The 27414-nt window shown below is 37.5% G+C and overlaps 1 protein-coding gene across 6 annotated transcripts in view; it reads right to left on the reverse strand.

The window, feature by feature from the left end:
- Positions 1-3594: 3594 nt before the first annotated feature.
- Positions 3595-27414, reverse strand: part of FERMT2 (FERM domain containing kindlin 2) — a 72773-nt gene continuing 48953 nt past the window's right edge. Inside the window, exons 5-18 of one of the 6 annotated variants that reach the window (XM_059914247.1) lie at positions 24851-24883; positions 24292-24517; positions 23651-23753; positions 22171-22278; positions 18460-18594; positions 17701-17750; positions 16396-16520; positions 10084-10190; positions 9726-9947; positions 7722-7745; positions 7175-7195; positions 6391-6515; positions 5919-6060; positions 3595-4894 (exon numbers count right to left, since the gene is read on the reverse strand). In XM_059914247.1, coding sequence (XP_059770230.1) covers positions 4721-4894; positions 5919-6060; positions 6391-6515; positions 7175-7195; positions 7722-7745; positions 9726-9947; positions 10084-10190; positions 16396-16520; positions 17701-17750; positions 18460-18594; positions 22171-22278; positions 23651-23753; positions 24292-24517; positions 24851-24883 — 1595 coding nt within the window. In that variant the 3' untranslated portion in view covers positions 3595-4720. The remainder of the gene's footprint in view (positions 4895-5918; positions 6061-6390; positions 6516-7174; positions 7196-7721; positions 7746-9725; positions 9948-10083; positions 10191-16395; positions 16521-17700; positions 17751-18459; positions 18595-22170; positions 22279-23650; positions 23754-24291; positions 24518-24850; positions 24884-27414) is intronic. The other 5 variants (XM_059914244.1, XM_059914243.1, XM_059914246.1 and 2 more) reach the window with 5 other exon arrangements.

Genomic DNA, 27414 nt, shown 5'->3' on the forward strand with positions numbered 1-27414 from the left:
TACTTGGTCATAAAAATTAAGTTCATGAAATTTAGATTTGAGATGAGAATTTATGTTCAGAAAAAGTGTTTTTTTAAAAAAATTGTCCAGTATCTACAAACCATATTAATACAGATATGTTAAACCTGTCTGGTTGGTCGTGCTGTTTTTATCACAAATTTAATTAACATTGAACTTGGACCACTTCCCTGAGCAGTAATGTACATAATGCTTGGCCAGTGAAGCCACATGAGACTATAACTAGAGCTCATGAAATAATGGTCTCAAATTATTTTGAGTGCTTGTAATTTTTAGTAATATGCAGGCCCAGGTACAGATATCAAAAGGGAGACTCAACTAGGGGTGTGTGTGTGGGTGTGTGTGTGTGTGCGCACTCTGGTAACTGCTCACTAAAGGAATAAACAGAGAATTTTAATGTACACATTCAGCCTGGGAAACTTTGTATTGTTTATTAAATAAAGCAGAGAAAGCAAGAGAGGAGTCAGCACAGCGGGAAATAAGGTCACCAGATAAGGCTTCTTTGCTACCCTGTTTCCTGTTCTGGATGGCTCTGCCGTCCACTCGGAGTTTCATTCCTCTTGCCCAGCTTGACAATTTCCCATTTCCTGTCACTCTCTCTGCCACCTCCCCCATTCTTGAGCTGCCAAACCAAAGCAGTTCAAACAGATAAAGACACAGTTAACTTGCTGAAGAGCACAGAGCTTTCAGTAAACACCTTCTTCCTGCATAGTACTGTGTAGAGATGACAGGAGCTTTATCAGCAGAATGAGAACTGGATCAACTTCTTACTGTACATGTCTATTAGGTCTACACCCAGATAGCAAGTCAGCTCACCTCTGCCTTTCTTTGCAACTATATAGCTGCAAAAAGAGGGAATGGCTACAGTAGCCACAAAAACGTTTTGGAAGGGGGTGGCAGGATTTTTTGGAATCAGTGTCTGCATTTTTAGAATAAAGCAGAGCATAGACGGCAGCTGTGCAGGGTCATGTGTGGAGGAGAGGCATTCAGGAAGTATCAGTGATGATACTCTGTCACAAAGGGATGGATTTCAGAAAGCCCTGTTCTTATTTTCTGAATTATCAAAGTGGTGAAGACATTACCATGTTTTGATTGATGGTCTAAGAACAGCAGCAGCCCTTGTCAAACTTAATTATAGGGGGTAGAAAGAATTATGAAAGGTACAGGATAACGATGCATTCCAGAGAATCAAAAAAGTTTTGAGTTTAAGACAACCTAACATTTTACTAAGAAACTACTACATTCAGTGTAGGTACAGTTAACTCTGTGTGGTCTTTCCTACATAAATTAAGGGTCAGGAACCTAGGTTGGTCTGATCCCACTACATCACTAACTGATAACTAAAGCACCTTAATAAGACTTTTAACATAAAAAAAAAAAAACTATGGAATACAAAATGAAATAAGCACTATCTGCTACACTGTTGCTTTTTGGCCTGTGTAAGAGCAAGTCAAGAACTGCCAATTGGCTTTCCTTCTACAAAGTTCATGTCTCTGGGGTTATAGCTGTGTTAATTAGCTAGGTGGTGGGAATCCTTTCATAGTGTGTACCTCCATCAAATCACAATGTACACTTTAAGTATCTTACAGTTTGGTCAATTATACCTCAGTAATACCGGGGAAAAATAAGTTCACATCTCTAGGTACCTGACTTGAAGTTCAAGGTTTTGTAAAAAATAATTTGTACCAAGTGAAGATTACTGATTACATCAGGGGCTTCCAGCTGGTCTCTAACCTCCTGATTTAAGAGAAAGAGTCAGAAGGGTGCTTAGTCTCCCATCCCCTGAGCCTTCCCATCCACTTAAAGCTGAGTCACTGAGCAGAAACCAGAAACTATGTTGCTGCAGGCCCTGACAGTGTTCTTTTCACGGACTGGTATCATCTCTGTAGAGAGATCACCACCAATAGGGTTCCCCAGGATTCTTGAAGGCTTTGTTTTTAATACCACTGGACAGGGAGATGGGAACCAGGGTTCCACTTCTAGCTCTGCCTTGGCACTTGTCAGTTATAGCTGTGTGACTTCAAACACGTCACTTGGCCTCTCTGAGCTTCACCTATAAAATGAGGTTGAATTGCACGAATCTTTAGATAATGTATGTGAAAGCACTTAGCATGCCTCTTAGTGCACAGTTGGTGTGCCAAAAATGTTTCCTCCGTATTAAACTATGCTGAGGCTGAAAAATTCTAAGTTGTAATAATTCCTTGATTTCCAAGATGGCCATCACTATATTCAATAAACAAATGTATGTTAACTGATCCTAGGTAGAAACCATGAGGCTCAGATCCAGTCCTCAAGGAAGTAGTAATTTATTAGGGGCAATAGGATATACTCAATAAAGATGATTGCTCTTAAGTTCCAAAAAGGACCAAATTCAATGGCAGTTCAGAGTAAGAGAAAATTTTTGGCTACAAGGAAACTTGGAAGTATCCATGGAAGAAAGAACACTTGAGCTCTTTCTAAAATTTGTAAAATGCTATAGAAAGTTGAGATTTGGACAGGTGGAGACTAGAAGGTTTGGGGATGAAGACATCGCAGGTTTGGGGAATGACATGGAGATGGGCAAGTGCAAAGTGTGTCTGCAGCCGCCCAGTTTGAGTGAAGTATGCAGAAGACTGTTGGGAGATGAGGGTGAAAAAATGTGACCTGGGAAACAGGCCACAGAAGACCTCTGAGCACTTAACTGGGGACTTTTAGCTTTTATGCTGTAAGCAACCAAGAGTTATTAGAGCATAGCCTGTTGCTGTGCTGGGGCTAAATTAATCTTGAAATCACTGGGAGGGCAATGGGGCAACCAGAGGCAGGGAAGTCAGCACAGAGGCTACTCTCTCCCTTGTGGGGAGGCCATGGGACCATCAACGGCTCGGGCACGCCATAGACTAAACATATTTTAGGGCTTTTAGCAAGTGACTGTACAAGTTGGTGATCTGTACTTAAGGGAACATATTATTACCTTTTTTTTTTTTTTTTTTTTTAATGGGAAGGAGCTCTTAAATTTATGTTATGACCTGGCCTTAGAGTACAAAGAAAACCCATGGAGAATGTGACACAGACCAAAGAAACCCCTGAATTCAGGGGACGGTGAGAGCAGTGACAAATGAAAGACACTGGGCTGCATGAGGGAAATATCAACAGGGCTTGGCCTGATTAACTGCAAGGGGTAAAGGAGAAAGTCCAGAACTGAAGTTCTGAGTCTGAATGATGATGGGATAGCAGTAACAATACAGAGGAGTAAATTCATAAAAATTGTGTTTTTTGAAACTGAGTCAGTCGTTTTACTGTTTAAAACCAGTTCTGCCCAAGTCAACCAGTGCGGTTCATCTGTCATATTTCTGTTTATAGCTATATTTCTAACATATAAATATTTTACAGTTCATTCCTAAGTAGTAGGAAAAATGAGGGGTTTCTATTTAAGTGGAAGACTCCATCTTAGAGATTAAGTACGTCTGTCTGGTGACACTCCAGAATACTAAGCCAGCTGTTCTTACAAGCTGCAGGTAAGCACTTCCAAAAGGCAAAAGATCATTTCTACAAAGTTAATGCCATGTAAACAGTAAAAACAAGAAGTACAAAGAAACGTTAAATAAAAGATTTTGCTTTTATTTAAAATAAAATGCATTTATACAGTCTTTAAACCATGGATTACTGAACAATACTGGTAATCTACCCCTCCCTGGCACCCTTCTGGGCTACGTGAGCTAGGAATTTTCTGACTAGCACCAATGCAGATTGTAACAGCGCAACAGACCAGAACACAGCCAGTCCAGGCATTCGAGTTAAGGACACTGTGGCAAATCATGACTATAATGAAGTCATCCTTAATTTAGCAGATATTAAAACTGCACATTAATTATATTTTAAAGAGCATTTAATTAATGCAAAGAAGCAACATCCAAGCCATTTGCTAGTTGTGAGTAGTTTTTTAAAAAACTGTACAATTTTATAAAATTTGTGTTTGTACATTAGTTACATAAAATGCATACTTCATAGACCTTTACTTCATATTGTAATGCAAAAGTTGCATATTTTAGGCAGACAGTGAATATGCTGGTGAATACTAAAAGTGTTGTAATACAATATGGTGTAAAAATAAAAACACAAGACAATATACATACATGCTTATTCAAGGACAAAAACAAACCAGGCATGACGACTAACAGCATTTTCCTTCAAGATCAAACAACGACAGTATTAAATATCAGGCACCTTCTGCAGGCCTGATTTACTTGGGGGGGGGGGGGGGGTTGGGGGCGGACGGATGACAAATGGCGACCAGAAGTAGGCTGTTTGTTTGAAAGATACAGGTCAAATTAAACATACATTAAAACACATGCATTAAACATGATAAATAGACTTCATATAGTTTAAGCCCTGGATAGCTTTAAAGTAGATGGCTTGAGTTTCTTACATACAGTTTGGCTAGCTTGAATCAGTGATGTTTTGTTTCTGACTTGCCCACTACTTCAGTTTTCAATTCATGGCCCTAAGGAACGTGTGCCATATTCAAGTCCATATATTGTATCATGATAGCGATTAATAGTCGTGCTTGTTAGTGCACATATTAACTGGTCTGGTAAGGCAAAAATGTTTTCATGATAAAATAATAAATTTCAAGCTTACTTTATTAAGCAGCATATAACAAACAACAGCTTTTAAACTTAAATAACTGTTATGGCCATGGAGCTTCATTACACAGCGTTTCTGTTCACACCCAACCACTGGTAAGTTTGTAGAACATCTCTTCATCTAAACTCTCATTTTGGTCTTTTGCACGTGTTGAGAGAAATATGTAGCCACCAATGAATTCATGAACCACTTTGCAATCTACTTCAGTACAAATGAAGGACAATCGTACTTCATCTGCAAACTCTACAGTGACCTAGAACAAAGACAGAGAACGATCAGTCCCTGCAGAACTCCAGATGGTTGGGTCCAGGTGAAGCTACTGTGCTTAAGGTCTGTCCTTATCACAAAATACTTGCTGGTCCTCAAATATTTTTTTAATCCTAAACTAATAATGCCTTTAAGTCCAAAAGCATAAGTAAAGTTTACTAGCCCCTCCCCTCCTCCCCTCCTCCTTTTTAGTTTTCTTGTTCTGAAAAGGAAGACTGAATGCAAGGGGGCTTTAGGTCATTAGGTTCCCAAATGGTCTCTGGTGATTCAATTAATGAGAATGTCTCTCTTGAAGTCCTGGGAGAAAACCTACTTCCTGTGTTTAATATCTGCTTTAGATATTTAACCTTTAGGTTTCATGTTTGAACATTTCAGAAATACAAGATTCTATGAAGTAACTGAAATCGATACAACAAACCCAGCGACCCTAAAACAGATGACTTACTAGTAAAACATTCTGTTTATTTTAAATGATAATCATGTACTCTAAGGCTAGGGGTAGCATGATGTGCCAGGCTTTAGAGCCCTAAGTATCCCAGTTGGAATCCTGATTCTGTTACTAAATGTGTGGTCACGGACAGTGACGGCCCTCAGTCCTCTAAATTCGAGTGTCCTCATTTGTAAAGTGGGGATAACCCATCAACCTTACAGGGCTGAGGTGAGGTTTAGAAATATGGTACAAATGTAAAACATCTAGTATCATGCCTGACACAGGCATTCAATAAAGAGTAGCTGCTATTTGTGAGTGGAAAGGATTTATCCGTTATAGAAAGATAACCTTAAAGATGAGGCAATATTGTAAAATATTATGTTCTTAGAATTTAATACCTAGGCTAGTTATGAAATAGGCAAGTTTAAGGAGGAAATGAATAGAATAACCAACCATGTTTTACACTTTAAGAGGTAATGGTACAAATAATCTTCAGAATTTATAGGCCTTTTTCTTCTTAATTCATTCATTTTTAGCAGACGGACTACATACGCATTCAAGTAGCATAGTTACAGCTTACCATTTTTATTTCCCAGTTTACATTCCACTGTTTCATGTTACTGAAACGCCAGGTTTTAATTGCATCTCCTGTGCTGGCGTCCATCCTAATCAGTCTGTTGTATGCAATTCCAATAAGTTCTTCTTTTTTGCCCCCTTGGAATCTACAGCATTAAAAACATAAATAAATGTTTTAAAACATGTTGGGGGTGGGAGGGGGACATGTTGGTCTGTTTTTCTTCAAGACACGTGTGTTTTAATTCTATAAAAAGTGCTATTCTTGCACAAAACAGAAATGCAATCATTTTGAATTTTTGATGAAACAATTTTAAGTATAGACAATACCATTCCAACGGTCTTTAAATTTTACTGTGTAACAGGTTAATGGGTCTCAGGAGGTAGCTTTAAATGTTTAATTTCTAATTAGATGAAGTAGATTAAGTAAAAAGGCACAGATTAAGGTTTACACATAGGTGCTTCGTAGAACCACTGACCTTGCAATAAAGTGTGTGATGCCGAATTCTGGTAATGACTGCCAAGCTTGAATAAATCTCATCTTGGCTTCAATAAGACTCATCTGAGCTACATTCTGATGGGCCTCCAAGATTCTTGCTGTTATCTAAACATGATTAAACATCATCTTTACCATTAGATATTATTCTTTCATGGTAGAATCAAGACAAAAAAAGATTAAAACATTGAATTATGTGCCCCACCCAAAATTATGTATTGCAAGAGTTGGAATTAGAAAATATCTGAAGCTACATTTGGGAATTTTAGTAAAATAATGACTTTCCAAAATAAACCTCAATATATATTTTTTCTTAATTTTAGTTTCCATATGTCAAGAAACAGTGAACTATTAGGAGTGCAGAACTGCCATTCTTGAGACATATTCAAGTACACATACATATGATACTGCATTATAAAACTATATTTTGTAATCCTCATATACATGACGGGTTTTAAATTCAGCACCAAGATATATGATCAGAATGAGTACCTGGCATACAAGTTTCTAGCAGGAATAATATATATTTTAGCAGCTTTAAAGTACTTGAAATCACTGTAATAACTTTAAAATGTTTCTAAAGCAATCATTAGAAAGGTTAATTTTTTAATTTAAATTATACTCACTTTGGGATGACTATTCCCTCAAAGAGTAGAAGGAAATTAATCCATGAGGGGAGATTGTATGTAGGGCTTTAAATATTTTTAATTATTTCTTTTCTTTTTCTTTTTTTCTTTTATTTTTTTTTGTAAATATGGCGAACTTACCAAATCTCTTATATAGCCTGGCTGTAGATGGCAATGCGAGGAAAAGAAAAAGGAAGCAGAAAGAAAAAAAGGCAATCAGAAAAAATGGCAATGAAGCAAAGAAAAAGTTGCGGTAACCTGCAAACCAAAATTCCAGCCAAAAACCATGCAAAAAATTACTTTAGATGGAAACCAAGCAAAGTAAACGCAAGCATGAAAATGAAAATGAGAAAGCAGCAATTACTTTCCATTTAGAATACTGAGAAACACTCCACATTATTTTAGATTGTTAAGTGTTACTAAAATTAAGGGTAGAAATTTGTAGGGAGAAAATTAAGAGCAAATAACCTTTCCCCCCTCATGTACCAGTTCTTACTGGTTAGGGTAAAGCTAATTATTTTAGTAGCAAAATAAAAATTGATATTCAAAAGCCTTTAATGTTGTCTCATATTGAGTCAGATAATATATCCATGCACCGCTTTTCAGAAATAAGTTGTAGGCATAAAATAAGTGCAGTGACCATACTGTTTTTTTTTATTTACACAAGAAAAGCAAACCCCTCAATTACCATCTGTTTTTTGCATCCTTTTTCCTGGAAGGGAAAATAAAAATATGCCATACACTACAGTAGGAGTGGTGGCTATAAACATATTGGTCCATTTCAATTTGGATTAACATGGATAAGAACAATTCTTATCCTTTAAAACGTAGAACAATTCTTTCCTTTAAAATGTTAAAATCCAGTTTGGGAGTCATCTATGTAAAAAATATCCATAGCAAATTTTATTAATATACAGTTTTTGGGAATTAAAGTAGATTAACTATAACAAAGGCTATATTGATGGACCCAAAGACTTTATGCCCTGGTAGGGCTGAATGACCCCATGGCCTGCACATCTTAGACCTACCTGACTCCGGAGTGCCACTGGATCATACAGTTTAACAAACAATTACTGAGCAATATATCCAACGACTACTACAGCACCTGACACAACTAAACTAAACTAAACTAAACTCCTGCTTCTCAGCACTTACTAGGTGTCAGGGCAATAATATGACTCAACCTCCAAGTCTAGTTAGGGAAAGGAGAACTCAAAAAGAATGTGCATTTGATAAGATGCCAATGTGGAAGACAGGGCTAGAAAGATCCTTAATCTCAGACCACACACATACTGCCATCCTGCCAGTTAAAGACAGTCACACATTCTCTGTTCTCAAGAGAATTTTTAGCTGACATCTATTCAAGAACTCACCAACAGAAAAGTACCTTTTTAAAGCAAAAACTATCATTTTAAAGGCTTCTGAGAAAACAATACCTGTCTGACAACTAAACCAACATTTGGCAGTCTTCACAATTAATACTTTAAGATCTTTTTTTCCTAATACCTGATAGTGAAATGAGACTGCTAAAGATCTGAAACTATTCATTGACTTTGAAGGCAAATGAATCCACTTTTAGAAACAAGTCTCTTTATAAATAATTTTTAAATGAATTAACTAAGAATAAAAAATGAAATTAGAACTCGATTCACTTTCCCTTTTTAACTTACAATCTACATTCCACAAAGCTCCCCAGGGCAGCATTTCCTCCATTCCTCACTACTCCCACATCATATGACCGTGGGATAGACCATTTCCATACAGTTTACACAACCTCTGCAACTTAAAGACAAATACTTGGTGATTAAAACTTCTGAACATTTCTAGCTAAGTGATTTCAGATCCATATGATAAAGACTGTATTTAAAGTTAAGAATTAGTAAGTGTTCTGGATATATCACTGGGCCTTTCCAGTAATGTTTTAAAATTACTCCTTAACAAAAATAAAAATGAAACTAGATAAAAATGAAATATTTATTTCAAAGTTCTTCTTCCCTCCCCTCCTAAACTGGAGCCTTTTCCTTTTATGGCATGATGCTGGGTGTAGAGAATACTGGGGGCTATCCCAAGTGAAACTCCCCTGGCAAAGAACCTTCTTTGTTGTACCAAAGAACCTTTTTCCTAAATAGCAATCCTCTTATGGTATTAGTTTCCAGGAAAGGAATTCTAAACAGAGGGAACAAAAGCAGTGAATTTCAATGAAAATTTACCAAACTTTGTCACATTATGCAAATGTTGCTTAGGTCTTGACTGTTAATGTTAAGAAAAGACAATGTTCAACGTGGACTATATCTACCCTCGTAAAGTTTATTTCCAAAGCTGAAAAAGTCAATTTTGACAGCAAGAAGAGTCATCACAGATTTGGTTGGGAAATGCTGGCTGTGCTTTATATCAGACTTACAGAACATCCTGTTAGCAGAGTGATTTCCTCAGGTTGTTTAGAATAAATATGCTCCCAATATTCCACCTCATTATCTTTCATATTAAAATAATAAGGCTTTTCTTAAACGACCAATTTAAACTGACTGAAAGCTATTTATTTCTTATTTTATATTTTAACCACCTGATATGAAACTAAGACTACCAATTAAAATGAAAAAGTTGTGTTTAAGAGGGGGAAACTAAAGTATATGTAGAAAATTATAAAACAAATCAGCAGACAATAGCAGATGAAGTAAAATGAATCAAGTACCTGCTTGTTCTTGTACTTTTTTAGATAGCGAGGGGACACCAAACATTCAGGATTTATATCAGTTGTGATCTGCTCTGGTATTAACTGAGGATCTGGATTTAAATGCTGCATCTTCAGAAAGGAAAGAATATTTTGAACTTCTAAGTTATAAGAACTGTCCGCCATGGTCTTGCCTTTGGAGGCCAATCTGCAGGCTGCCATCCAGTGTGCATACTGTTTTTCCTGTTGAAAAGAAATACTGAGGTTTGAAATCTATCACATGATGGGTCCTTTGAGTATAAAATATAAGAATGAATGGTCAACACACTAAGTAAGGAAGCAAAGAAAATTGAGGTTTACTTTTAATCAGAAAACTTACATTGTCACAACGAAGCCAGATTTCATTCATGCCCTCTGCAACTGGAATGAGGAGTTTAATGTTAAATTTTTGGCCTGAAATGTTCACATCTGGGGTAACTTCACACCCTGTAGTAAAAAAATTATTAAAATGATCAAATTTACTCTTAAGAAATCCCAAGCCAATATAGGCAGCCCTCATTTTATGGCATCTTAACATGTTGAATTTGCTGTCGTGGAATCTGAGTCAGGGAATAAATTCTTTATGTGCGGTAATTTTGTCCGGGGGTGGAGCAAAGAATCAGATCTATATAATATACAAGAGATTAAACTGCACAGAGTTTGTGGCCCTTGATTGAGAAGAGAAGGAAAGAGTCCTATTAAAAGGATATTTTACCAAAAACACTTGCACTCCATCCCACAAGTTTTATATGTATTGTTTTAATATCATTCAGTTCTTTGAATCTTAAGTTATTTGGGATTTTTTCCCTAAGTTTCTAAATGTACAGGGATTTTTAAATATCTTTCTATAATTAAATTCTAACTTAACTGTGTTTGGGTCAGAATAAATGACTTTTATGATGCTTTTTAAAAAAGGCATGTTTCGGGTGGATTACCCAGTTTGAGCTGGAGTCCTATATAAGGGCCTCCTTAGGACCCCACTGCTCCCTAACTCAACTGCTCTCCTCTCCTATTCCTGTGTGGAAGCAAGAAGCTTAATGGCACAGGGGAGGGGAAGCACAGGATCTCCTGATTCAACTGAATGCTCCTGGGCACAGGCCTCCTTCCAAAACTCCAGGGTGTTGGAATACTTAACAAGCAGTTCGATTCAGAGGGTGATCATTTGAACAAAAATAGTTTCTTAGTCATTTCTTTGTACATATGAAAAATTAACTGTAAGCACAATATATTAGAAGTCCATCTGGTATAGAAGGTAACATAAACTTATATACATGGGAAGTCAGTATGAAAATAAGTGGCATGCAGAATTTCACTCTACTGGCAAGTTTTCAGGAATACATACATGTATGGATTATAAAAATCCATGTAATCAACTCTGTTAACCATTAGCTGGTGGCTTTACAGAAGAGAACACAGATTTATTGAATGTATATACCCAGTTAGTTAGATAATGGGACAATGGTCAGAATAAATTAGTAACCAGTATAATATAGTGAAGAAGAGCTCTGCAAGCAGACAGATTTGGGTTCCAGACCCTTCTCAACCACTTCATAATCATGTCCAATTTATTTATGCCCAAATATCCTGACCTTAAACTCTACCTCACAGGGATGCTGTAAGGATCAATAAGATAATGAACATGTCAAAGCTCCCTAAAGAGTATTCCAACTGTTAGTACTTAGTTCATGTCACCCTCAATACGTGTTAAGACCATCCAGTAGGCTCTATGAGGAAGAATGTAAACTGTTAGCAGGGCCTGCTGTTGCCTTTCTCCTTGTACTGGAGCAACTTCTCCCGGCACAGAGAGTACAAGGAACAAGATAATAAACCTCTATGTATCTATCACACAAAAAGAACATATGTTTAAATTGTCATTTTTTTCCCCCATCACATAAATGTTTTAAGTATCATATAAAAGAAACAGAACATGTTAGATAAAGGAGAGATCCTCTCATCTCCAGAATTAACTTCAATCATTCATTTGATGGACCTTCTCCCCTCTTTGCTTTCTTTTTAGAACATTTACTCCACATAAATAGCTACCACATTAACTCCTATACAATCATTAGAAACAATTAGGAAGTTGTGTGGCAATGTGTTTAACCTTCAAAGTTAAAACAAAGAGATGTTTGAAGATACACAATCTTTTCCACAAATTTCATTAATCATGCAAGTAGATTTAAAGTACCCAAGCCCATAATAATTAGACCTCTTTTTAAAGTAAAATAGCAAAAACTTAAAAAGGGAGAGACCAAGCAAGTGTTAACTCAGGCACTAGTGTAAGCACAGAGGCACTCAGTAGCCACATTTCAGACAGTATTCACCCCATGCCTGCTCCAAGCACAGGCTACCTGCTTCCATGGTAACATGCTGGACCTCACTGTAACCCAATTACTAGTCCTCTGAAGCATTAAATGCAAACAGCCCACTCTGATCACAATCTTCCATCCTAAATCTCCTCAAGTTCTTTGAGAGACCCAATCCTGTGACCCCATCACTTTCTCCCCATCACGTTTCCACCTCTTCCTTCTCTGCAGTCCAGCCTGGACCCCGCTGCACCAGCTGTCGCCTCCAACTCCCCAGACGCACTGTCTTTCCATTACACACACTCAGCAAAACCTTAACCCTAGCTCAGCCCAGCCATCTACCACTTACTTGCCTGTGCTCTGGCTGCTGAGCACTCTACGAGGGAACGGGGGAGAGAAAAGGAAATCACAAAACCGAGCAGGTAAGTGTCACCAGAAATTCGTACATTCCCAACCTGAGCCTGCCCCTTGACACTGGCAAGCCTTCTGTGTTAACAGACCTTCTCAACAATGTTTATTTCACATCTTCTCAGGCCTCCTATGCCACTCACTCTCAGGGGACAACCTCACACGTTACTTTCCCAAGAAGACGAAAGCCATCGAAAGTGAGGTGCCCTAACTTCCTGCCACCAAAGCAGATAAACCTGGCTGCCCTTGCTTCCACACAGTGGAAGAGGTGTCTGTCCTCCCAAGGCTCTTCTGTCCGAGGGGGCTGAATTTTCTGCCACCCGTCAGGAACCTTGCTCCATCACAGAGATCTTCTCCTCCCACCTCCCTTCCTTTCTTTCTACTGTGACGTTTCCATCAGCATTTAACTTCCTTGAGTCTCTCATCTTAAACCATAAAACGCCTCTCTCCTCTACCGTATACCTCTCTCTTCTATTACTGCCCTCTTTCCTCCTTCTCTGTCACAGATAAGGTGCATCAAAAAGCTATCTTTGTTTCCTATGTACCTCTCAATGACTGTACTTTGGCTCCCATACTTAAAAGCCCACTGAAATCTGCTGAATCTGTTCTTAATCAAGGTTACTAACCACCTCCATGTAGCTAAATCCTGTGGAGGCTTAATCTTACTTTTCTGTAGCATGTGACACTATTGACTACACTGTCCTTTTCGAAACAACTTTTACCTTAACTTCCATCATGCCTCATTTCCATGGTCTTCCTATATATTATTTTTTGTGGTTTATTTCCCTTGCAAGTTCCTCCTCCTCTAATCTGCCCTGTCCCTTAAACATGGGTGTCCTGCACGGTTCTGCTCCTAGCCTTTTCATATTGTAGACAACTATTCCAATGGCTACGTCTACCATTAATACTAACTGCTACCACATCGCTATCTGCAGCATGGATCTCGCCCGTGCTCCAAACAGATACCCAACCGGCACCTCAAATTTAAAATAACCCAATTAAATTAAGCTCATCTTCCTCCCCAAACTCATCTCTTCTATATTCTCAATCTCAGTATCACCCTATCCACCCAGCTATACAAGCCAGAATCAAGTCCCTCCCCGAGCCTCTCCCAGGTCAATCACCCAGTCTGTTGATCGAACTTCCTCAGAATCTAATGAAGTTGTGCCCTTTTCTCCACCCATATTGATAAACGTAATTTGGATCACTATCACTGCTCTAAAATTACTCCTCTACACTGTAGCCAATATAAATATGATGGATCCCATCATTTTCATAATAATCTTTCAGTGTCACTTCATTGCTGCCAGTTTAAAAAACTTAACAATTTTATCCTCTAATTCCTGCCAATTTCTTCTGCCATTACCTCTCACAGTTAGCAGGAATGGATTCAACAGCTCTGAAGGAAGGGTTCATCCTCCCCCCTTAAACTCCACAGTCCGGAAGCACAACCCGCCCTGTGACTGCTGATGCTTCTCTCCACGCATGTGCACACCAGTCTCTTTTACCAACTCTCCTCCTTCCTTCCACAGATCACAATTTTCTCTTTTGGATCCTAACTGTGACATTATTTCCCCCACGAAATCTCTCCTAATTCTCTCCAACGTCACTGAAGACTAACTGATACAGCACCCTTACCTCTTTGCTCCTCTGATCTATTGCTTACTTTTTAAAGTACTATTTATTGCCCGAACTGTAGCTGTTTATCTCCTGACATGCTCTAAACATCTTGAAGGATGCGACTATAATCTGTTCTTGCTCCTGTCTCTCGTACCTGGCACAGTTCATGGCAGGAGATCAATCAGCATCTGCTGAACTGCACTTTTTAGAACTGTGCATTTTAGATATCTTAGGGGCCTTAGAGAGCATCCAGTCCAACACTCTCATTACTCAGAGGAAGATACTAAGGTCCAGATAGGCTACTTTTCCAAAATCACAGAGCAGAACAGAATCTAGGCCATTTGATTTAGTTTAGTGGCAGAGCAGAATCTAGGCTGTTTGATTCTTAGTCTAGTGTTACCTTCACCAGCGTGATGTGCTAGAAAACTGCTCCTTTGAGAGGACTTGGGAGAAGTGGGATTAGGACACCCTGTAGGCTGTTCTCCATACCAGGACTTAAATTCTCAGTTATAGAAGGAGAAGACTAAGGATGTAATAGGGACAGAGAAGACAGGGGCCAGAACACAGATTAAGTCTCTAAATAAAGAGTGGATAATTGCAGCTGGTCCTGAGCAGCTTAGAAGGGAAGCAAGAGGACAGCTGCAATAGATTTTGAGAGTAACAAATAATGGTAAAGACTCAAAAGTTAAACTCGTGACTTAGAGAAAAAGACAGTGAGTCTAACTAGAAGCTGTAGGAAAATTACAGAATTTCAACCCATAGGCACAGCAATCATCCACCCAGGGCAGAGGTCTTTCTATTTATTAAAATGTGTGTAACAATACAGCAATAGTTCAGATGGCTACTGGGCAGAGTAGAGATAGGGTAGAGATTTGGACATCTTGTTGAAATATACTAAAAATATACTAATGCACAATTTACTAAGAAAAATTAAGAATACAGATCTACCGATGTAACTCCAGAGCCCAGAAGCACCTAACTCCTTTCTTAACTGCCTCTCCAACCCCTTAACTCAGGAATTCAAGTCTCACAAGAATGCATCTGACTGGAATCTAAATCTCACTGGAAATGAGTCTGGAAAACGTATTTTAGTCTTCCAGCTTCTGCTGTAAGGGAAGGCACAGTAAAAGGAGTGTGGAACGGTGAGGAGCCCATCTGCTGCATCCTCCACCAAGCATGCTGGGTGCCACGGGGGCAGTGAGTGCTGTGGGAGCCTGTGGGAGAGCAGGCTTCCTGGAGGAAGTGGTATCTAAACTGGAAGTGAGCTGGCAGTTTTAAGTAACATCACCGCAAGTGAGAGGCTCATGAACAATCTGCAAGACCAGATAAAGGCTGCAGAGAATCACAGAAAGAGGCAGCAGGATGTCTTCCAGCCATAGAAGAACCAGACCAACCTGGAGAGGGAACTCTCCTACCACCTGAACCAGTGCATCCAACAGATGAGAGTGGTGAAGGAGCAGTGTGAAGAACCAACAGAACTCACTAAAACCAAGATGAAGCTGTAACTCCACAGACCTGAACAGAAAAAAAAAGACCAAAACCAGCAGCTCTGAGCCCTCGGCCAGGCTCAGCCTGGGCCACAGGAAGCAAGCCCGCCACAGCTGCCACAGGACCGTGGAAACAGGTCCAGCAGTGTGTGCCTCAAATACCAGCCCCTGTTTTGAGACAGCTTTGGATCTGAAGAAATAAGAGGAAACCAATGAGATTCAGGTCGTCAGCTAGGAGGAGCTTCAGAGGGGTATCCTGGGGCTGCCCCAGGAGCCAGGACGAGAGCAGTGTTGAAGATGACGAAAATGTGCAGGGAAGAGGTGTTGGGAAAGGGGAAGAACTCAGCCAAACCCTGCAGGTGGCTAACCCACTGGTGAGCCAGAAAACCAAGAGACTGGGGACCTGAGCGGGACCAGCTTGTTACCAGTGAAGGTCAGGAAGAGGAGCAGGATGCTGATGAGGAAGGGAGAAACCAGCAAAAACTGGGAGGAGATGACTACAGCACAGATGAGAATGAGGCAGAATCTGAAAATTCAGTGGGCAGCTCCTGCAGGATGAGGAAAACCTAAATGTCCTAATACTGAAGAACAGAAAAGAGACATCAATAAATTTACTTGGGATAAAAGTAGAATCACACACTTCAAGTGAGGACTGCACAGAGATTACAACAAAATATTCATGTGAAATTGAATACTAAACATAAAAAAGTACCTAAAGGAGTTAAGAAACTAAAAAACTAAAAAACTTTATCCCCCAGCAAAACAAAGTTTATTGAATATTAGCTAACAGATATTCCACCATCAATACTGGTCATTCCAAGGCTTCCTCACCTCTTAGGTTCATCTGATGAGCTGGTGTGCCACTGGATTCTTCTTTGCTCTTATAGCAAGAAATAGATGTGTCTTTAAAGGTGCACCAATACTGCTTGTAACCTTTTAGAGTCAGTTTTTTTGGCCTATGTGTCAAACAGAATTAGAAGAAACAAAAAAAAAAAACACTTTTGAAATAACTTTATCAATGCTATGTTTTAGCAGCAAAGTTTCACAATGTTAAAAGTCTGAGACCAAGTTTTACATATGCTGAATTCAGTTCCCTTTTGGCCAGTGTGTTACATTCAATGTTGCTGTTACTGGATTTGCCCCTCCTTTCTCAATCTACTCAGGAAGATCTTACAGTGAGTGGGCAGAGGAAGACGGTAAGGCAAACATTCCAGTATTTCTGTCAGTTGTAGCTGTCCCTATCACTAGCAGATCACATGGAAAGCACAGGAAAATAAAGGTGAAGTAAATGTCAATAATTGGAAGGTTCCTAGGTCCTGTAATTACCTGCAAGTTCGTGATGTCCATAGGGCTGCCTTTGGAGACTCTCTAAACAAGCAAGTTTACCTGGCAAGACTAAAGTGAGGGAAGTGCTTCTCTCTCAGGCATGTATTTCAGTGGTGGCTTTAACTTGTCACTCCAATGTCAAACATGAAGCATGGGGAAGAGAGGATAAGGAAAAGTGCAGGTAGATAAAAAAGGTGTGTAAAGGGAAAACAAAGTAGGGGTAGGGAGCAGCATTTGAAATTGTGCCATTAGCTCAGAAATGTTACATATGTGGAGCTGTTGTATGTTCACCTACAGTAAATGGTTTATTCCAAAATGGCTTTATGTATCTTATATTCCACATCACCTCCTTTCCTCTTTCTGCCTTAATGCCTAGCGCTGTTGATTCTGTGGAGTATGACTAGATTGACTGTTCAAAAGTCTAGATAAGATACACTGGAACCTTGTTATAAAATGTCCCATCCACAAATGAACAGAATTCAATAGATTCTGGGGCTCTAAACAAGGAAACAGCCACTGACAATAGCAGTTCATTATGTACCGCTTTCACCCAGACGGGATGCTTTATACTGATATGCTACTGCATGTTTCAGAATCTGCATGATGCAATCCATCTAGGTTTACACAATCTCCTCCCCCACCTTAAGGAAAATGTTTATCAGATAAAACAATAAGTACTGCAATTTTAATTTGGTAAAGATGGTTATTTTCCCTCATTTGCCAGTCAGAGTAAATTTCAAAAATGTGAACATGGCTATAAAACTGACATTTATTCATTAATATTTGGAATTCCTCCTCTTTTGTACTTACTTGAAAACTTTAATATAGTCAGCAAGTTCAGGAATGGAAGTGATGTCACCCTAGGAGAAGAATTAAATCATTTTTTTCTCATTAAAAAAAAATTGAAACTCTAATGTTTAGTATCTGATATCAAGAACCAGCTTATTCAGTAAACAAGGAAAATTACATAAAACACAGATTATAAAGATTTTAAAGGTACAATCATATTATATGGTCACATAGTACAATGGAATTTTCAAATGGCATAAAAAGCTATTAAAAATTTGATCAAAATAGCAATTTATACAACCCACAAGAATATAGTGTTGATTTTAATATAGCTAAAACTGCTTATAGCTGCATATGGAACTTTTGTAACTCACAACAGTCCTTAAAATAGTGTTTCTTCTGTAAAAACTAATACCTAAGCATTTAAAAATTTTCCTGAGATCTATTTTTCTCTTCTTTTTGTAATATTTCAAATTTGGAGATCACTAAATGGATTTTACCATGACGAGATTAATTTTTCCTCTGAAGAAATATTCTCCCACTACTTGCAAGAGAATGTGCAGACTGTCAAGATCTATCTTTACTGTGTTGGAAGCACTAGACACTAGAACAATATTAATGTTAAAAATTTCCCTGAAAGTTTCTGGAAAATTGATGTCTGTATTTTCTAAAGCGCTAAATATTTCTCTGTATCCCCCAAACGCTGCATGAAAACCTAATTCCACAGAAAGGTATAAACATCAGTTCAAACTAAATTAGTAGGTAAAAGATTCACCCTACCAAAATTGTTGATGTTTTACCCCCTTCCAAAGTAATCTCCAGGTCTGAAAGGGCAGCATCAACTTCATCCACTTCTTTGTCACTGTTGTTCAAATGATTCTCTGATGTCATGATCGACAGCTTATTGATATGATACTGAAACCAGAAGTGATATTTTATTTAAATGATTGTTCTAACTATAAATTTCAAAATGAGATTATTATCTGTATCTATACTGAATATCTTTCATCACCTAATCTGAAAAGCTAAACGTCTCTAAGAATTAGAAGGATAGGAAAATAATGGGCATGGCACCTGAAATCAATGTCCTAAACCTGCTAATAAATGTTTACTCAAAAAAGTAGGGTCCCTGGACAAATACAAATGAATTCAGTTTGGGTGTCCCTAGGATTTAGAGAGTTAACACCTCTCCCACTGAACTCTACATGAGCAGAGACTTTTTTTTTTTTTAAATAAATTTATTTATTTTTGGCTGCACTGGGTCTTCGTTGCTGTGCACGGGCTTTCTCTAGTTGTGGCGAGTGGGGGCTACTCTTCGTTGCGGTGCGCGGGCTTCTCGTTGCAGTGGCTTTTCTTGTTGCGCAGCACGGGCTCTAGGCACGCGGGCTTCAGTAGTTGTGGCTCACGGGCTCTAGAGCGCAGGCTCAGTAGTTGTGGTACACAGGCTTAGTTGCTCTGTGGCATGTGGGATCTTCCCGGACTAGGGCTCAAACCTGTGTCCCCTGCACCGGCAGGTGGATTCATAACCACTGCGCCACCAGGGAAGTCCACAAGCAGAGACTTTTAACTGTCTTTTTTCCCCACTGCAGTATTCCACGTCTAAAACGCAGGCTAGAACCAACAAGTATTGGATGAATGAACAGAATATGCATAAGGTCTTCTGTAGAAATGGATTAACATTGGTTACCTTATATTACTACTATTATCCAGCAGAGGAAATTTAGTTATCACTATTATGTTGAAAACTAAAGTTCCACTTTCCCCCATCCTTAATTCAATGCTGAAAACCTGATCAGAGAGAGATGACATTTACCTTCTCATTCATACGTTAGAATAAGGTAGAATACGTTTATATGTGAATACATATACCACCACTGACACACACGAATACTCCCATAAACATGTATGTATATATATAATGAGTAGTGATAACTCCTCCTATATGTAGATAGAAAAATCTTTGGGTATAGAACTAGTCATGATTTTAAATACACTTAGGTAAGTGGTTTAGAACAAACATTAATGATTAGATTTTGATGCTAAACTTTAGAGAGGTTTTATACAAAGTTAAGCAGAACTTTTAAATCATTTAATCAGTTACCTTTCAAAGCACTAAGTAGCAATCTGTATTTCTGAAGGATTCATTCACTGAATACAATCTATTCATGGGAACATTTAATGAACTAATCCTGAGCCCAAATATCAACGTTCCTCTGTATTTTAAGATTTAGTGAATTGGTAATGACTACTCTCTGGCTGTATCTTCAGTTGTGCTGAAATGAGATCCTTATAGTGGTGGAAATTTTCATATTCACAAATCATGAAGAAAAAGGCAGGGTGAGGCCCCCAGGCAGTGGCCGCAAATAGCAGAGCATATTAAGAAGCATATGGAGAGCTGGTTAAAAATATAGATGCTTAGGTTCGTTCACCCCCAGAGATTCTGACTCAGCAAATATGGGGTCCAGCCTGGAATCTGCATTTTTACTAAGTACCTTAGATGATTCTGATGCAAAAGGTCCTTCTGAGTTACACTGGAGAAATCCTGGATGTGAATGGGACTGGTCATAAAATCCAGTTTTGCTTTCAAAGGGGCATGGGGTATCTGTTAAATGTTATAATACATGACTGGACCTAAATACTTGAAAAACAGTGTTACTAGCTTACCTAATTTTTTTAATCCACAGCTTCTTACTTTGAATTATTTTGTTTCTTTTTACTATTCTAGATTTATTTTACACAAGGAACCAGAAGCTCTAAGGAGAGAATAGTTCAGATTGTAACCTATGTCTAAAATAAAAAATCCTAGGCGTCTCCTTGCCATACTTTCAGAGTTTCCCCCTTCTTGTATTGGATGGCTTCCAAGAGGCTTTGGGTCAGTCTCTTGGAAGGCTTCTAACAACTCAGGGGATTTGTAGTCCAAAATTCTCTCAATGAATCTAGATTCTAAAATGGTCCAGGAAAGCTATGCTTTGGGGCATTCAGTCTCCATGAATTAAAATCCATGGTTCTGAGGTGTTTTTCACTGAATCGAAATGGAATATCTAATGTTTATTGGGTTGGGGTGGGAGTTGGGCAAAGCTGAAGAATAATCCCATTTCTATGACAGCACGACTGTGTGTATAACCATTCAACAAATATTTTTTGAACACCTATGTGCTGGGATATATCTGTTGGCTTTTTTAAAAAATGCATTATTTTTATAATAAAAAGATAAGAAATACTATATAAGAAAACCTGTGGTTTTCCCCACATACATTTTACATGTATTATTATTCTGTCATTAGCAAAACTTTCACTAGAAAATTATGAGCCCATACTCTAAGTGAGAAAGATGTAGTGAGAACGCTATATAACCAAGTGAGACGCTTTGAATAAAATTGCTCCAGAATTTAATTAAAGAAATTCTTCAGGTAGTCTGAATCACCCAGAAACACAATATAAGAGTCTTAACTGATTAAGCAAGTCTCTAGAAAATAACTAAACTAATTCATCTGTCATTACCAATTTTCCCTGTCTGAGCTTCATTTTGATTCCCTTCTTTCAGTGTGTAAACTAAGGAGAAATGAGCTGCTCTTCCTCTCTAAAGGACAACTTTTTTGAGTCTTAACTGAGAAACTCTTCTGGGTACATAAAAACATTTGGAAGATTGAGAGCATTTTTATTTGTGTTCTAAGGAAATAATTAAATCATTGTGATAGTGAAAGATATTCATAACTGAATGTCAACCTTGCTTCCAGTACTTAAATAGAATTCCACCATAATCTGAGAACACTCACCAAAGCCTCACTCAGATATCTGAAATTATTAATCTAGAAAAATTAATCTAGTGGTCAGCCAGACCTCAGTGTCTCCAAGAATGATTTGTGGATGCCACCTTAGTATTACTTTACCAGAGGGGACAGCAGTAATGAAGTGGGCAATTAATTTTTTAATAAGCCCTACTGTAATTCTGAAACAGGTGGTAAGCAAGAACCACATTTGGAAAAATACTAGTTTAACGTTAGCTACCTACTTCTTAAAGATTACCATTCTAAAAACTTATCTATGTTTAGTTTCACTAGTCTCTTAAAATTTTATCATCTTAAAAGGTATTAATTTCTGCCATAGCCCATTTTACAAATATTACCATCCCCAGTTATTTATGAAGTTATGCAAAGCTTCATTTCAGAAATCTGACTCTTAATATAGATTTTATTTCCAGGGGAAAATTGGACAGTTTTAAGCTTATATACATCTAGGGGTGGAAGGATATTTTTCTCCTACAGGATATAGAAAAGTAACTATTAAGTATACCACTAATCTCTTATAAAAGACAAAAATTAAATTAAATTCACACATATTTTGCCTTCTAAGTGTCTATTCACTTTCTACATAGCAAAAAGTAAAACACTACCTATCAAAATGCTACTGGAATTACTATGCCACTTTACCATTTAAATAATTCCCTACCCTTTCCCCTGAAAAGTCCCATTTACCAATACTCGCCACTACCTGCAAGGCTGCAAACATCATCATTTCTTCTTCGGTGCATTCAATTTCTTCCAAGAGAATAGCCCATTTGGCCTGCTCATAAAGCTGATTAATTCTGATTGCATCATACTGCAGCAAAAGAGATACAATTCTTTTGTAATATATTACCTTTTACATTAACAATAAGGAAAAAAGCTACCTATAGGGTTACGTATACCTAAATATATCCACATCTAATTTTTCATTAAAAATGGCATTAAAATATGCCAAAAGATTTTTACATATTCAGTATTAGAAGTAGATTCTGTATGTTATTTTCCAGGGAAATAACCATTAGGTATTACAGCCCTTAATAAAAGGAATTTAACTTGAAGACATTAAAGTAAGGTAGAACTGACTGTTTTTCAGTATTGTTGTTGCAATTTACCACACTAACATGTCATAATCAGACAGTAAATTAATTATTTCGGGGAACATCTTGCTCACTGTGGAAAAGCATACCCAGACAAAGTGGCAGGTCCTTGGAAACAGTAATTATTTTAAGAATCCAAAATAGAGGGCATACACAAACATACATAAGCACACACACACATTTGTAGAAAAGATTTACTTAAATGTTATTGAATTATCCATTTAGTTATGTTAATAAAAATCAATAGTAATACTGTAACAGTACTATCTTAGAATGGTCACAAAATACATAGCCCCCTCCCACCCCATGCAAATATAACTATGTTCCCAGAACAGCTTTGGCTTTACCAAAATTAGGTATGATATAGCCTAAAAAGGGATTAAAATGATTTTTTGTAATTCTACTATATACGTTTTACTGTTGTATGAAGAATTATTTAAGCACATAATTTAAAATGATAAATATATACATTAAAATCTAGGCTATAATCTAGACATGAGAAGGATGAGAAGCAGACAAGAGAGGTCCCCTCACCCGCAAGGATGACATGAAAGCAAAAGACCCAAATCTCTGTGCCATGTGTTTGCTGGGGGAAAACACTCCAGATCTCTACAGCAAATTTAAATCTTATCAGAAAAGCAAAGTACTTCAGTAGCACAGATGATGCCAACCGTCTGATAGTAAAAACATATTACAATGTGTGGCTATTAAATTGAGAGAAATATAGACTTAAAAAGAATTTTTTTTTGAAGCAACATCTTCTGGGATATATAATTATGTACAGTTGAAGAGAGATGTTAAAAAAAAACACATAAACTAACTTTACCAATTCTGTAGTACCTAACTAGTTCCTTTAAAATACAAATCAACCAAAAATTCAATTATTTAACAAAAAGAAAAGGGTTTAGTTATGCTTCCAACTTACTAAAACAATAGACTACTTTAAAATACAGGTACCTTTGTCCAAAGCTTTGGGTTTTTAATATTATTCAAGACTTGCTATATGTATATCCAAACAATTCCTTACCCCACCAACTTCCAAAAAGCAAACAAAAAGGAACAAAAGACATCCCTCTAAACCCTCGGTACCTTTGGATTCAAATCAAAAAAGCTGTAATACTTGAATCGGAGCAGCAAGGCCTCATTTTCCTTCACGTCTTGTTCCATGAGAGATCTTGAGGAATCAAGCCACCTGGACAAATTAACAATAGTGGAACAGAGCAAGACAAAATTAATTCTACCTCTATGTGGATAAAGAAATTCTTAAATTGTATCTATATTTTAAAACTTACTCTTGGTTGGGCGGGATAAATTAGGAGGCTGGGATCAACATATACACACTACTATTTATAAAATAGATAACCAACAAGGACCTACTATACAGCACAGGGAACTATATTCAATATTTTGTAATAACCTATAAGGGAAGAGAAACTGAAGAAGACTATATATACATATATACATATACACACACATATATATATATACATACACATATATATACACATATATATACACACACATATGCTATATGTATATATAGCTGAACCGCTGTATATGTGTGTGTGTATATATATACACACACATATATATAAGTGAACCGCCGTGCCGTACAATTGAAACTAACACAATAGTGTAAATTAACTATAACTTCAGTAAAAAAAACAAAAACAAAAAAAACTTGTAAAGTAATTGGTAAACAGCAAAAAAACAAAACAAAAAAAACTTACCCTTGGTTGATTTTTGCTTTGTCAAGAAGGGCTTGAGGCTTGAACATTTTGGCCAAGATTTCTGGTGATGTTATTGGCTGACTGACAGCAAGTATACCAGGGTTGCCTTCTGACAAAGCACTGTCACCGAACCAAGCAGAAGTTGGTGACAAGGGGCTTCCATCGTGCGCATCGTAAGTGGGGGTCATTGTTTTACTATAAAGTCCTGGGCTTGAATATATACTTCCTAATAAATAACATGAAAAACAGGTAGTAAGTATGAAGTATAGTTATCTTAGTTTTCAGTAATACATGCTATAATGATATAAAGCATACTGTGAAACACAAGCTTCATTCTGGAAAGAAAAGCTTTAGTACATTATTTTACCTCTCTTAAAAACAAGTGAAATTAACTTTACTTGTATAACATTAAGAACATGTATAACAATAAGGTCAAAAAATATAACTAAGTTGGAAACTCTAGGGAAAAAATCAGTTCAAGAGAGTTAGAATATAAGTTAAGGATATTGCTGAAGCAGATAGACCAACACTTTTGTTTTTTAATTGTGCCAAGGCTCACCTTTCAGAGGGCCAATGTAAAGAACATCAGTGCCTATAGAAAAGGAAAGAAAGGAATTCAGAAGGTAAAGAAAGGCAATAATAGGAGACAGAAACAAAGAATGAAAATGAAAAGAAAATGGGAAGAAGAAAATACAGATTTTTTCCTAATTGTGAATTATAAACTGAAGTAAATATTCCAAGTGTATTTAAGAGTAAAGAACCTTAGAAGCTATAATCTAAGTAAAACAAGTTTTGTCCAATTCAGAACAATGAGGTTGGGCTTCCCTGGTGGCACAGTGGTTAAGAGTCCGCCTGCCAATGCAGGGGACACGGGTTCGAGCCCTGGTTTGGGAAGATCCCACATACCACAGAGCAGCTGGGCTCGTGTGCCACAGCTACTGAGCCTGCGCTCTGGAGCCTGCGGCCACAACTACTGAGCCCACGTGCTGCAATTACTGAAGCCCACGCACCTGGAGCCTGTGCTCCACAACGAGAGGCCACCGCAATGAGAAGCCCGTACACCGCAATGAGGAGTGGCCCCCGCTCACCGCAGCTGGAGAGAGCCTGTGCAGCAATGAAGACCCAATGCAGCCAAATAAATAAATAAATAAAAATAATTTTTTTAAAAAGTCATTAAAAAAAAAAAAAAAAGAGGTTGTGCTCTAGTCATGTGTTACTGACAAACATGTATACATTTATCACCCTTTGAAATCACTGTACCCTGTTTTAAGACAGCTCAATGTAACTGAATAAATTCACATAAATTAAGGGAATAATTTTCTCAGTGAATAGCTGAACTGGCTCCAACAGATTTACAAATAAAGTATTCAAGCAAAGGGATATATAAATATTGCCCTAGAAAGAGGCTAACAAGGTGCATTTTATAATTAAAGCCCTGAAGCTGTAGAGATACTGTCTTTTTAATCTTCTGCTTTCTCAGTGTTAAAGGGCTAGGTATGTAGTAGAGGCACATTAAAAAAAAATTGTTGAATTAGTCCACTGATGATCTATCCTCTGTCATTTAGACTATAAAAATTAAGGAGATTAAATTAAGACTTTAAAAAAATTCAGAATGACATTAAGTAAAAGCACCCCTTCAAAGTTCTAACTCTGTTAATATATTTTATCCTGTAGTCATAATTTTTAAAAAGAAAATGTGTAAATGGGTGTCACACTGTTAATGGATGATGTTAATGGAATGGCTGTTTTCCTTACCTAATTTAGGAATATGCTTAGGAATTTCTCTCCTTTCATCTCTAATGACATACCAACCCCCAACACACAATGACAGAAACAATTACCTATGAAAAAGTGGTGGTAATGCTAGAGATTTTTGAAGTTGTCAAGACAGAGTCTAGGAAGAGAACACAAAGTGAAAAAAAAAAAAAATCTCTTAACTAGCCTCAGGGTATCTGATTTGATACCCCTAAATGTATTCTCCCAATGGATACTTAAACAACTTGTAGAATGTGAACATTGTTAAATAAGCAACAAAGAAAGCTGTGAATGCTCCTTTTCAGCCTTTAAGGAAGAACACTGGGATATTTAGTTGTACCTTTAAAGCAAGAACCTTAAACTACAAAGGCATTTTGTGAAAGAGTTACTTATTAAAAGGGCTGAAAACATTACTCCAGCTCATCTGGGCAAAGAATAATTCTGCTATAGGGAGTATACATGTAAATACCGTGTGGAAAAAAAAACATTACCTTCTAGGCAGAATCTTCTCATTGTTTATTTCAAAGATCTAGCAAACAAATCTTTTACTAAATATGTCAGAATACTGAAAATTCATTCCTGGTATGAACTATAATTACTATTCAGAACTGAGTAAAGTTAGAATTGATTTAGAAACTTCTTTATGAAGTTTTTAAAACAGAAAATATATTCCCCTACATTACACATCATTTAATAGAATCAGCCACCCAATCAATTCCCTTCCCTCTTATTTACCTATACTTTATGTAATCTACACGTCGTATCTGATCACTTCATTTTTCCCGTTTGTTCTTTTTTGTTAGGCAATCTACAGTAATAACTCATTTAATGTTCCCAACAAACCTATTATTGTCATTTCAGAGGAGCAAACTGAGGCAAGGAGAAGTTAATATACATGTCCAATGTCAAGAGCTATTAAGTTGCAGAGCCAAACTGTAAATCAGCAGTCTGACTGCAGCTAAATACACTGCCCCCCAGGTACCGTAACGTATTAAGCCATTCCCAGTTGGTGTGCATTTATTCATTTTAGAGTTTTATTACTGATGTCACCACTGCTATTGCAAACAGTGCCTTCCGATAAACAGTTTTGCACCTATTCCCCAATTCTAGCAGCACTGCTGGGTCAGAGGGCATGTGTGTTTAAGTCCCAGTTCAGTGATAATCCCAGCCAGCCTGTATTCCTGATTGCCCAATTTAAGCCGTATTTGAAGCAGAAAACGAATACAGGGTAAGATGAAGTAGCAATAAAATATGAGTTTGCTGAACAACATGCAATGATAACTTAAAAACTATAAGGATGAGAAACAAAGACTTCAACAAGCACTACAGTCTTGGGACACCTACTATAAATATTAAAAACCCAATGTA

This window comes from Balaenoptera ricei, chromosome 2 (assembly GCF_028023285.1).
Source record: "Balaenoptera ricei isolate mBalRic1 chromosome 2, mBalRic1.hap2, whole genome shotgun sequence".
Lineage (NCBI taxonomy): Eukaryota > Metazoa > Chordata > Mammalia > Artiodactyla > Balaenopteridae > Balaenoptera > Balaenoptera ricei.